Below are 12,992 nucleotides of genomic sequence, written 5' to 3'. Positions count from 1 at the left end.
CCAGAAGAGGGACTCCCAGAGAAGCAACATGTACACTTACGATTCCCGTTGAGCATCCGCAGCAGCTGGATGGCGGCGGAGGCTTCCACGGAGCGTGCGAGGCCAGGAAAGTGGTGGGAGATGCTCAAGCTTTGGAGTGAGACAGACGGGTTAAAATACTGACTCTCCAGCTTAATGGTCCGATGATGCTGGGGAAATTGCTCCACCTTACCAGATCTGGGTCTTTTCATCTACAGATCGAGCTAATGATGCTCACTGCATGCCTTCCTCTCTCCTTGCACAGGAAGAAGGCTCATGATCTACTGGGAGGAAGGGGCTGAGAGGCGGAAAGGAGTGAATGAAGTCTCGTCTTGCAGAGGCAAAGTCTTACAAGCAGAGAGGAGGGGTCAACACATTGTCAGGGTCACGTTCAGACAGGGCAGCAGGAGTCATGGAGGAGAGTGATGGCCCACAGAGCTCTCAGGGGCAGCCCGGAAGGCCCTGGGGACCAGGCTACCATGTTGCAGGAGACTGTGAGGGTGTGATGGTCCCCTGGGAGTTGTGCATGGCACAGGTATCCCTGGGGATCTAATAGCAGGAAGAACGGCCCTCGAGGTCCCTTGTGATAGGTTTTCTAAGCAAATATCACCCTTCTGGACTGAGGACCTTGCAAATCTCCACTCTGCCCTTCGTGAGCAATGTGGTCTTCCACTGTCAATTATCATCGCCTCTCAAACAGTTCTCAGGGCAAAAGCACAAGTGGCCATTTATCAACGAAGCACGCATTCCTGAGAGTCAACAGTAACTCTATTATATTTTCTGTGCGTCTCTACTGTCCAGACATAATTCCTGACTCCCGAGGCCCTGCGAGGCTCCTGGTTCTGTGGGAGCTGCATGCGGCTGCGGGAGCACGTTCAGGCATCCTTTCCTGTCCCCCATGGTATCTGTCACTGGCCTGGGCACAGCAGTTAACCTGAGTGTGGAACAGAACTCTTTTCTTTAACCATGAATGTGCTGCCTCTAGTTTTACACGTTGAGATGTATTTTCATTAAGCCCGTAATTCTTTGGATTTGATCACACAGTCTGGGTCATTCTGCTCTGCTTCTCAGAGCTGGCTGTGCTTGGGCCCAGTTCTCAGCCCACGGGGCAGGCTGCAGTGGTCCAATCTCAGACTCACAGAGCAGGAGAGACAATTCAGGCTACTGGCTGTCATAATGGTTAAGCAGCAAAAAGTCTTCCTTAAATGAAACCAAATGTAGAACATGACGAAACAGGAACGCAGAATGAGGCAGGACAGAGGCCTGGTCCCTACACATTCAGCCCCATCAGCCCCAAGTAACCTCTAAGGAACTTCCTGGGTCCCCCAGGGCTCCAGGGAAACCAGTGGATAGAGTCTAAGGCCTTCAGGCCACGGAGGAGAAAACTGTATCCAGAGAAGGAAGGTATCAAATTTCAAGTGAGTGGATAAGATCCCAATGGCAGGTCTCCGTTTTCCCTCTGAAATTCCCACACAATTTCCAAAAACTCTTATCGCATCAGCTAGAAAAATGGAGGTGGTGCCACATTCTGGAAAGTGTAAGTTCTGGGTGAATCCCGGCTCTATCCTGTTAACTGTGGGGCCCTATACAATCAATCACTCAGCTTCTCTGAGCCTCAGTTTCCCCGTGTGTAGTAACACTGCCATGGGGACTTGCTGTGAGCATTGGGTGCCGTGAAATTACCAAGGTGCCACTTGGTCAGGGAGTCTCCCCGATGCCACGAAGGATGCCAAGCTTCCTCTTCCTTTACAATGTCAGTTTCCTGTGCACGTGCACTCCCTTCCCAGCACTTGCCAGAATCTTGAAATGTCCATGTTTTTATAAAGCTATTGGATTTTTGCCTGTCTCCTGTCCAGACTGGAAAAGGGGATGCTCCACGCAGGTGAGGCCATGCCTAATTTGCTCTGCGCACATCACCAGCACTTAGGACCATGCCCAGCACGCATAACAGGCGCTTAATAAATAGGCGCTGAATGAATGAGCTCGTGAACCCAAAGGCAGTGGGCGCTGGTGCAGAGCGCTAGTCCAATGCACGGCCTGCTTATTTACAGCCCCGAACCCCTCTGAGCCTCAACTGTCTCTCTGCAAAATGGAGAGGCACAGTGGCTCTTGACAAGGCCGTGGGAACAATGAACAGGATGACTCATGTGGAACCCTCAGCACAAGCCAGGTACCCAGCAAGTGCTTAATAAATGTTCACTATTAGAACTGCTACCATCATTACCCATCAGAATATAAAGAAGTCACTTTCCTTCCTCAGCTTCACAGACTTACTCTGGATCAGAGGTAGTGGGTGGAAACACCATTTGTTCAGCTTAGCAAAATCATTTCTATTGGGTTTAGAAGACTAAAGGGTTCGATCTTGGTTTTGGTTTCCAGGTCAGTGTGGGTCGGTGGGAGTGAAGACCCAAGGTGGCTGCCATATATGGCTCTCTGAATATCATGTGTTGGGGAGGCAGGACATTTATTCATTCAATCCTTCATTCAGCAGGTACTTTCTGAGCATCTCTTTGATGCCAAGACATGTTTCTGAGCGCTGGGAAGGAGCAGTGAAAATGCAGACGAGTCTGCCCTCCTGGAGCCCTTCCTTCGTGTGTGTGTCTGGTGTGTGTGTGTGTGTGTGTGTAGGAGACAGAGAAAAATAAACAAGATGAATAAGTAAAATGTATCACGTGTTATAGGATGAAAAGTACTATAGCATATAAAGCAAGGAAGAGGGTTAGTGGGTTAGGGGCTGCCAGCCAGGGTGGGGAGGAGCTTATGAGTTTAAATTGGGTGGTCAGCGAAAGAGCTCAGATAGGAGGTAACATTTGAGAAAGATCTGCAGAAAGTGAAGGTGTGAGCCCTCCAGGTGTCTAGAGGAAGTGGTCCCAAGCAGAGGCAACACCGGTTCGAAGACCAGGAGTAGGGGTGGAAACGGGGAGTGGGGATGGGGGGGTGCCCAGCTGTTGGAAGAACATGGGGAGCTGCCATGTGACTTTCAAAAACTTGAGGAACAAGGGCGCCACAGTCTCCAATTTAATTAAGCTCACTACAGCGGGTAAATGCTTCCCAAATGTATTACGTTCTAATGCAATTTTTGTATCGCTTTGGGATATGAACTTAACATAAAATTGCTCCTCACTGAGCATCCCTCGTCTTTATCTGCAGTCGTTACACGTATAACCACATTCACTGCCTTCCACTGGCAATTTTACGCACACAAACTGTGCATGGGATTTACAGGCTGTTACCCATCCTTCAGTTTTTCTCAGAAGGAAGTATACTAATGTATATCTCGCTAACAAATTATCATTTCCATAGGGCTTTCATTCACTGGTCCTCATGTGATTTGGACTTCACAAAGCATGAAAGGGAGGGAGGTATTATCCCCATTTTACAGATGAGGAAACTGAGGCTTTCCAAGAATACCATCCTAGGAAGGGAAAGGACCATTTTTTGTCCAGTATCCAACTACTGTATTTCTTCGTTTTAATTCCTCTCAAGGTATCTCTTTCATTGCTTATTCACCTTAGGTTCATGAGGCTTATCCCCGGGCCTGGCTCCCAGAAGTTGGTTTAGGAAGAGCAAAAGCTTTGGTGTTAGATCTGGGTCTATCAGGGTTGTGCTGGAGCTGGCTCATACTGGCTCATGAGAATGGCTGAATTTTCAGAAATTTTATAAGCTGGTCAACACGCTGTTAGTTTGAAATCAACCATGTCTTAGTCTGTTTGTGCTGCTATAATAGAATACTATAGACTGGGTGGCTTATAAATGACAGAAATTCCTTTCTCACAATTCTGGAGGCTGGAAGTCCAAGATCAAGGTGCGGACACATTTGGTGTCTGGTGAGCATCAGCCTTCTGGCTCATAGATGGTTGTCTTCTTGCTGTGGCCTCACATGGCAGAAGGGGAAGGAGTGTGGGAGCTCTCTGGGGCCTCTTGTAGGGGCAGTAATCCCATTCATGAAGCCTCCGCCCTCATGACCTAATCATCTCCTAAAGGCCCCCACCTCCAGATACCATGTCACTGAGGGGCTAGGGCTTCAACATACAAATTTTGGGAAGACACATACATTAAGTCTCTAGCAGGCCATGATGGGACTATTTACACCATGGAAATCAGCTGACTCTACAAATCAGGACTTGCTTTTTGTTTTGTCCTCTTGGACAGCTGTTAAGCATTTCCTGGTACATCGTTGCCTCTAATCCCAGTGCTGCCTCCCATCAGCTACGTAATCTTACACAAGTTGTTTAACCCACCAGTCCTCTGCTTCCCCAACTGTACACTGGGGATAAGAACATCCATCTTGTAAGATGATTCTGAAGATTAACCAGGATAAAATAGGAAAAGAGCCATGTACCATAGGTGACCCATAAAGGATAGTGTTACCAATATTTTAGGCACTGATGAAGTGTGGGAAGACTTTAATGATTCCCCAAGGACCAAGGAGAGTCTTAATTACAGAAAAACATGTGGGAAGCATGAGGAGCAGTCAGAGAAATGGGCACAAGAAGGTGTCATGTGGGGTCAGAAGGTGGGGAATCAGAGGGCCCCAAAGACCACCGGTGGGTCCAAGTGAGTCCTGGCTTTCCCTCTGACCTTGGGCAAACTCCATGCCCTTCCTGATGGATTGCTGGATCCACCCCCTTCAGCCACAGGAACTGTCTGATACACCAGGGCCCAACTCCACCCTCCTCGAGCCCTGGAGTTACACAGCATGACCTCTGGCTCCTCATCCTTCCCTTTCCACAGTTCAGTGCTGACCCCCTGGAGGTCAGAATGCAGCTGGGACATCCTGTAATCCACACTCACCCCCTTCAGAATAACAAACCTAAGAAATCTGCCATCTTGAAAGCACAAACTGAAGTCACCAGTGATGTTAACAAATCTTGGAATAGATAAGGATGAGAAAAGGACCCTGGATGAGTCAGCATCACCTCTTGTGCCCTTTTATTAAGGGAGTTACCATGGTGATGGAGACTAAAGAAGATGATACTAATTGGAATTGGGAAAAAACCCACGAGCATTTCCCATCTATGACCTCCAGGACATGGTGGACATTTGTAATCTCTACATTTTTTTAAGTTACCCAGGACCCCAAAGGACAGTGACTACTTAAGATGGAAGGAAGAGAGCAGGGGAGCAGGGTCAACTGTTGGTTTAAGGTCTGTCCTCTCTCATCTGTAAGCTCTGTAAAGAAGGAGAGTGACTGTCTCGCTCATTGTTCTATCACCGATGCCAACACAGGGTTTGGCATGTTGTAGGTCCTTAACAAACACTGAATGAATTAATTTATTGAACATTGGATGCTAGGAATACAGAGGTGAATCAAGCATGGTTCCATTCCCCAAGTGGCTAACTGCTAATGGAAGAAACAGATGTACAGATAGATAAATGTGACTGAGCTGCTTTGTACTGCAACAGAGTGCAGAAGAAAGCACTGCCAGTTGAGGCCTGGGTGGCAATCCTGAGGCAGCTCGATAGAGGAAGTGGTGCCTGGCCTATAGACTTTAAGAGGCAGTAGCCATAAGGATTCTCTTCTTCTCTGGATCCTTAAAAATTAAGACAGTACCTGGTACCCAGTAAGAGTCCAATAAATATCCATTTCATGAATGAATACTTGTGGGGGCAGAAGTTCTCAAAGAGAACAAAGGGGAGACGGTGTTCCAGGCAGAAGGAACAGCATGTGCAAAGGCCTGGAGGGCTGATGACAGCAAGATGAATTACAGGTGCCACTAATCAGTTAGCATGGCTGGGACAAAAATGCACCAAGATGGTAGCAGGGGTGGGTGTCAGGAGGAGAGAGTGACATAATGTCAGAGGCCAGGGCATGGAGAGACACTTATTCTGTGGGCTCTGGGGAGCCATCGTAGAATTCTAATCAGAGAGTGGGCTCGGATTTGCACTTTGGTAAGACTTGCCCTGTGCTATAGACTGTGCTTATGACCCCTCCCCCAATTCATATGTTGAAACTCTAGTCTCCAATGTGATGGAGATAGAGCTTTGGGGGGTAATTAGGTCATGAGGGTGGAACCCTCATGATGGGATTAGTGCCCTTACAAGAAGAGGCAAGAGAGAAATCTCTCTCTCTCACCCCCAGGTGAAGCACAGCAGGAAGACAGCCATCTCTACACCAGGAGAAGGGTCTTCATCAGAACTTGACCATGCTGGCACCCTGATCTCAGACTTCTCAGCCTGCAGAACTGTGAGAAATAAATGTCTTTTAAGGCCCCCCCAGTCTATGGTAGTCTGTTACAGCGACCTGAGCTGACCAAGACACCCTGTGTGGGGAAAACTGATGATGGCTGAGTGGTGAAATGCTGGTTGGGAGGTTGTAGCAATATTCAAGGCCAAAGATAATTAGTTTTATGGAAATGAAGCTGCTCAGTGACAGGTGATCATTTGTAAAGGGCTTCTATCCTTCATCAAAGGTCCCTGAGGGACCTTCTGTCTCTGTCCTCCCCCAACCTCCTTTCCTGCCCCCTTGCTTCAGACACATCAGCTTCACCTTTAAACACCTTACACAGTTTTACTCTAATCAAAGGTCTCAACGCTTAAGAAAAACTAGCCACTAATTTAAGTGATTCTTTCTTGCCTGAGAGTGGCTCATAGAGACCTATGTCTTGACTCAGCCTCTCGCTACTCAGAGAAGGTTCCAGAAACACTTGCTATGAGAACAGTTTAAACTGATTGCAGGTATCTGTTCTCATCCTATCCTGCCAGGTATCCGTCCTCACAGTTAATTCAGCAGCAAACAGGGCAGGGGAGGCGCTGCCTAATTATAAACAGAACATTTTAACAGTATAGTAAATATAGTCAATCTGGTAAGCAGAACTGGATTTTGAAAATACAGTCTGAAAACACAATGACCTACCCACCCATTACAATGTAATCAGGATAAAAATCTAGTACCGAAATCTCAAGACTCATCTTCCAACAGTCAGCATGTCCTCATGTTCCCCGCTGGAAGAAAAGGAGAGAACTGGTCCAGCCAGCCCCAGACTAACCTGAAAGACGGGTGCTAATCATATCAACAGCAGTGGAGGTCCCTGATCCAGCGGTCACCTCATGCCTGGGACCATGTGGATGCTTGTTACATACTACCCCATTTGGTCCTTATAGCAAGTCTATGATGTGGTCATCTTTTCATTCCCATTTTCCAAATAAGGAAACTGAGACACAGTGGGGAGAATCAAATCACTCTCAAGCCCTCTGTATTAGTCTGCTCAGGTTGCCATAACAAAATACCACTGCCTGGGAGGCTGAAGTAGCGGAAGTTAGTGTATTCTCACACAGTTCTGGAGACTGGAAGTCCAAGATCAGGGTCTGGGCATGGTCCTATTCCAGTGAGGGTTCTCTTCCTGGTTTGCAGACAGCCACCTTCTTGCTATGTCCTCACATGGCAGAGGCTCGCTCTCTCTCCATCTTCTTACAAGGCCACCATCCTTTCGGATTAGGGTTCCACCCTAATGACTGCGTATAGCCACCTAAACATCCTGTCTCCAGATATAGTCATATTGGAGGTTAGTCATATTGTGGGGCGGGGAGGGGGCGGGGAGGCAACACAATCCCAGAGTAGCCGCTTTGCCTACAAGAGGCAGAGCTGTCATTAGAACCTGGGAGATCGGCCCTCAGAGCCCGAGTGTTGAAACTCTCCCCGCCATCTCTCCCCTCCCCCTCCCCTCCTCTCCCACTCCCCACCTCTCCAGGGCTCTGGCTACTTCACAGCCCTCTTCTCTGGGGTGTGAATTTTCACTGCCTTTTTCCTTTGCCCCAGCTGTCTTAAGCCCCAGAGAGCAAAACAGCTTTGCTTCAGAACAGGTGAAAATATTGCACTTGACAACTCCACCTGGATCGTCACAGGCTTGGGAGCACCCATCATTCGTTCTCTAGAGGGCAAACTGTCGTGAAAACTCATCAGTGCCTGGCCTTTGCCTTTGCCTTTGCCTTTGCCAGTTATAGAGCATGTCAGCAAAAGAGAAGAATGACAAGGGGCGTAGTCAGGCTTTCCAAGGCTGCGATAATTCACCCTCCGGGTAATGAGATGAAAAGCTGATGTATAATTAATTTAAAGCAGTGGTGTCCTTATGAACCTGACAAGCAATTCCACACCATGCTCCCTCCTAGCAGGGTAAGGGAGGCAGCCAAATAGAAGCCCAGCAGGAGGGGCTCCATGCAGGGAGGAAGGGGGTATGGTGGGCTAAGCAGGGTAGGGTCAGGGCCTTCTCACAACAGTCATGGTAGAAGGGTTGTGAATGTGGGCATGATGCCAGACAGCCTGGGTTCAAGTCCCATCTCCTCCATTTATTAGCGGTGTGACTCAGTTACCCCATCTGTAAAATGGGGACAATAATAATAGGATGATAGTAGGAAACTAAAGAGACCATTAGGAGGATTAATAGCAGTTAAAGAAGACACTTCTCAAGTACCTAATAAACGTCAGTGGTATTTCCCTACAAGAACTGGAAACCTCGGGGCACACTGGATGGTCTTGAGTTTGAATCGCAATTCTGTTGATTCAGGTAAGATCATGAACTGCTTTGAGCCCTGCTTTACTTCTTTGAGAAATGGGGCCCAAGCCCCTTGTCCCACAGGGCTGTTATGAAGACTCCAGCACAAGGATATAATGTGTGGGTGGCAGGTGCCAATCACGTGGTGGGCACAGTCACTACTGTTTTCTGGAAACAGCTCCCAACCTCCCTCTGCAGATTCCTAAGACTCAGGTGGGACCAACCTCCTGGCCCCTTCCCCACTGCTTTAGGAAGGGGCACATGACCAGGTCAATCACGCCTGTGACCTTCAGCCTCTGCTGTGGCTGTTCAGCTAGTAGAAGTAGGAAAACCATCAGTCAGCACGAGTCGTGGCTCTGAAACACAGCCAGCACAGGGGAAAGCAGGAGACAGAGACCGAAGTCAGCTGGAATTCTAGACTTTTTAGGTATAAAACCCAAGAAATTCCCTTTGGTGTTGAAGCAAGTTTCAGTTTCTGCGCCCTGAGCCACACTGTATGTAAAGTAGTCAGTACCGCCCAATGAATTAAGGACCCTCTCCTTTTCACTTATAGCTGGAAGGAGCATTCTCTCCTCTCTCTCATCCATCTGTTATCATACGTAGGTATACACATGTGCACACACACACACACACACACAACCTCTTACAGTAAACAATGTTTGCATTTACAGAAAATATACTGTAATATCTTTCCCTATCAGTTAACTCTCAAAACAGTGCTAGCAGGAAACAAGGTAGTATTTTCACCATTAGCAGGTGAAAAACGGAGGCCAAAGAGTTGCAGACTCCAAAATCAAGCAGCAGGTTCTATCCTTTCTTGCTTATGATGGGAATCCAATGCCCTAAGAGGCCAACGTGCACAGGGAGTTTTCCCATTGACCCAGCGCTTACATGGAATTAAAGGGGGTCTGTCATTAATCTGCTGGCATCTTGGAGACCATGAACAGAGCATCGAAAAACACTCCTAAAAAGGGAGGATGCCGCCACATCCTCCCTCCTTCAACACACATCACAGTCCAGATGTACATCCCATGCCCGTACTCGGTCTAAGGAGTCTCCCCTGAAACAGTCCAAGCTCAGAGATCTTCATCTCAGCACTATTTACATTGGCAAGATAATTAGAAACAGCCCTAAATAACCTATATGACAGGTTAGAGGTTAGATGTCTTATTGAACTTCTCCACACTGGAAGGTTATGTAGCCATTAGAAGTGATTTACAGAAAGTTTGTAGTAAGGAGATAATGCTCCTACTAGACAATTAATTTGAAAAAGCAAAATCCAACATTGTTATGCATGGTTTTATATCAATGACATTTACAGTCAAATTGATATGAGAAAAGTATAAAAAGAATTACACACCGAAATGTAATCTGGTGGTGGTAGGATTCTGGATAATTGTTGCCTTCTTATGTATGTCATTTTCTGTATTTTGCAATGAACCTATGTTGCTTTTCTGATTAGAAATGATGCAGCCACAGTGGAAAATAGTACGGAGATTCCTCAAAAAATTAAGAATATAAGTAACATATGAGCCAGGTGTCCCAATTCTGGGTATTTATCCAAAGAATACAAAAACATTAATTTGAAAAGATATTTCCACTCCCATGTTCCTTGCAGTGCTATGTTAATAGTGAAGATATGGTAAACACCTAAGTGCCCATCAACGGACAAATGGATAAAGAAGATGTGGTATATATATACAACTGATTACTATTCTGCCATAAAAATATAGATGAAATCTTGCCATTTGAAACAACATGGATAGAATTTGACGGTTATTATGCTAAGGTAAATACATCAGATGGAGAAAGACAAATATTGTATGATTTTACTCATATGTGGAATATAAAAAGCAAACAAACAAAAAATAAAGGAACAAACCAGATCCATCAAAAACAAACACGTACATACATACTGAGAATAGAGCAGTGGTTACCAGAAGGAAAGGGATGGGCTGGGAGAAAGGGAGTGAAATGGGTAAAGGGAATCAACTGTATGGTGATGAATGGAAGCTTAATTTTTGGTGATGAGCACACTGTAGGGTATACGGAAGTAGAAATATAATGTTGTACACATGAAATTTATGTAATGTTATAAACCAAATGTTACCACAATAAAAAATAAATTTAAAAATTTTCCTCGTACAGCAATCAAAACATGAAGAGGTTTATTTCCCCCAAATAACTGAAGTGTTTGGGTGGCTGGAAACATGACAAATGCACACTTGTTACCCAGATTCTAGTGTATGACACACAGTATGGCTTTTGCCCACAGAAATGCCCAAGTCTGAGGCATCTGCCAGGCAGACTTGGATTTTCTCAAACAGGACAACTGATGTCCCTCCTTGTCCTATCACCCTATGTTCAGAGTGCTTCTATATATGAAGGGCAAGAGAAATAATTGGTGCCATTAGGGATTCAGGCTAGGCTAGACTTTCCCATCAGAAAAGATGCTCATGAGATCAAAAATCTGTCAACTGAGACGCAGAATGAAACTGTCAGATTTTGTTTCCTAGAATAGCCTGTCCTCTCCCCTTCAACAAAATCCAGCTCAGGAAACATGTATTAAGTGCCCCCAACATGTCTGAGGCTGTATTAGACTCCCAGAAACAAAGAACCAGGAAACAGCCTTTTTTCTCAAGGAGCAAGTGATTTCTTAGTAAGGACAGATAAATAAACAATAATTTGGGTTCAAGGTGATGCAGGCTATGTTGGGTCAAGCACAGGTCAAGGTGGAGACATGAGGAGCGTTCACCCAGCCTGTGGGGCAGCGAAGGCTTCACGCCTAAGTACCTCGAAAGCTGAACCAAAGGAGTGCACAGCATTCGGTCAGAGGAAGCTGGGGAGACAGGAAGGTGGAAGTTTCAGGAAGAGGAGACTTCACATGCAAAGACACAGAGGCAGGGAAACAACCAGCAAAGGGGCAAATCTAGGACACAAATTAAAGCAGAGATGATAGCCAGGGGTGGGAGGGAGAGAAAGTTCCAGAACATGGCTCCTAGTGGGCCTCGTCGGCCAGATTCACAACTTGGAATTTAGCATGTCCACACCGGGCAGCCATCCTAAGTGGAGTAAAACATCAGCTCCTGATGTTCATGGCAAGTCCTTCTTGCCATGAACACTGTGGGTGTAATTTTCTAAAAAGTTAAATTCCCCTTAGAAGACTCTATTGAGCATCCATAACATTCTACATGTGTTCTCAAACATACAAAAACCTTCTCTTCTAAACCGATTTCAATTCTGATTCACCAGGTAAGAGGACCGAATGAAAATTAAGCATATGCTTAATGATTTCATCAGAAAATGTACTCTACCCAATAGTCATCAGAAAGCGTACCCAACGAAATATTCAAAAGAATATTTGAACCCAGAAAATTTCATTTCTTTCTCTCTACAGTACAGAAGCTTCCTTCTAGCAGAGCCGTATTTGCATTTGGCTCCATAATGAGGATTTCACTGGAGCCCTGGATAGAATGACTCACCACAGATTGACCAAGAAAGGATGCTCCAGCCCCTGCATGATCTGGAGCTCCCGGAAGACGTTCCGGACTTCATCCCTCTCGATGCACTTCTGCTTGTTCATGTACTTCATTGCGTACATTTTCTTAGTGTCTCGCTTCTGCACGATGCAGACCTGAGTGACAGCCAAAAGGGAGAACATTCAGGCCAACGTTTCAAAGGAACAAAAAGGCAGCCCCTCACGGCATCCCTACTCCTGGGTTCAAGTCTTGGTTCTGAAATCTTGCTAGTGGAGCAGCGCTGCCTATGCCACAACCTCTCCAGTATTTGCAAAATGGAAGAGCTGGACCAGATTCACCTGTTGATCAGGTATTTACACTAAGTAGGTGCTGAAAAAGCAGCTGCAGAAACAGGAGGGGGAAGAGGCAGCCCTGCACTCAAGGAGCTCATAGCCTGGGAGGAAAACAGACAGATGCACCAATATCTACGACGCTGAGATACACATATCTGTGCCTCCCGTGGCCCCCGCCCTCCCCACTTCCGCTCACACCTCCATCGCCAGCCCCGCTTCTCTTTGCCCGACGATTCTGTCTGCCAGCAGAGCCCGCGTTGCTGTAACAGACTGGCGATGCCGAAGAGTTAAGGTCCACGGAAGCAACACTCGGCCCATGCAGACAGCTGGGGCATCTACACCCCAGACCCCTTGTCCATCCCACAGTTCCCAGAGTTTGAGAGTTTGCCCACAGGGCTAACTGGCTTGACGGCACACCCTTACCAGCAGCCTCCTGCCTTTCCTTCCCTGACTCACTTCCCAACTCACTACCTGTGCCTTCTTGCTCTCCAGGGCCCTTGGGGAGACCCAAACTAAGGCGCATGGGCCCTGGGGGAGCAAAGGAGAAGTGGTGACAGCAATGGTGGCAGCTCCTGTACTGAGCACTCTACTTTGGGAGACTGAGCAAACTGTCTCCTTGATTATCTCACGTAATCCCCACAAGAACCTTGCGAATAAAGGCTCCATCTTCC

General features: G+C 46.8%; 1 protein-coding gene across 2 annotated transcripts in view; it reads right to left on the bottom strand.

Annotated features, from left to right (window-relative positions):
• The window catches only part of STK32B (serine/threonine kinase 32B), a gene marked incomplete at its 3' end in the record, with an annotated part of 352,809 nt that overhangs the window by 212,720 nt on the left and 127,097 nt on the right, over positions 1 to 12,992 (bottom strand). For both annotated transcript variants that reach the window (XM_081233695.1, XM_081233696.1), the window contains exon 3: positions 11,993 to 12,144. In XM_081233695.1, coding sequence (XP_081089821.1) covers positions 11,993 to 12,144 — 152 coding nt within the window. The remainder of the gene's footprint in view (positions 1 to 11,992; positions 12,145 to 12,992) is intronic.

The sequence above is a fragment of the Mesoplodon bidens genome, assembly GCF_964165515.1.
Source record: "Mesoplodon bidens genome assembly, chromosome: 1".
NCBI classification, from domain to species: Eukaryota; Metazoa; Chordata; class Mammalia; order Artiodactyla; family Ziphiidae; genus Mesoplodon; species Mesoplodon bidens.
The sequence above is the reverse complement of the archived record's forward strand: the minus strand, read 5'-3'. Positions and strand labels throughout refer to the sequence as shown.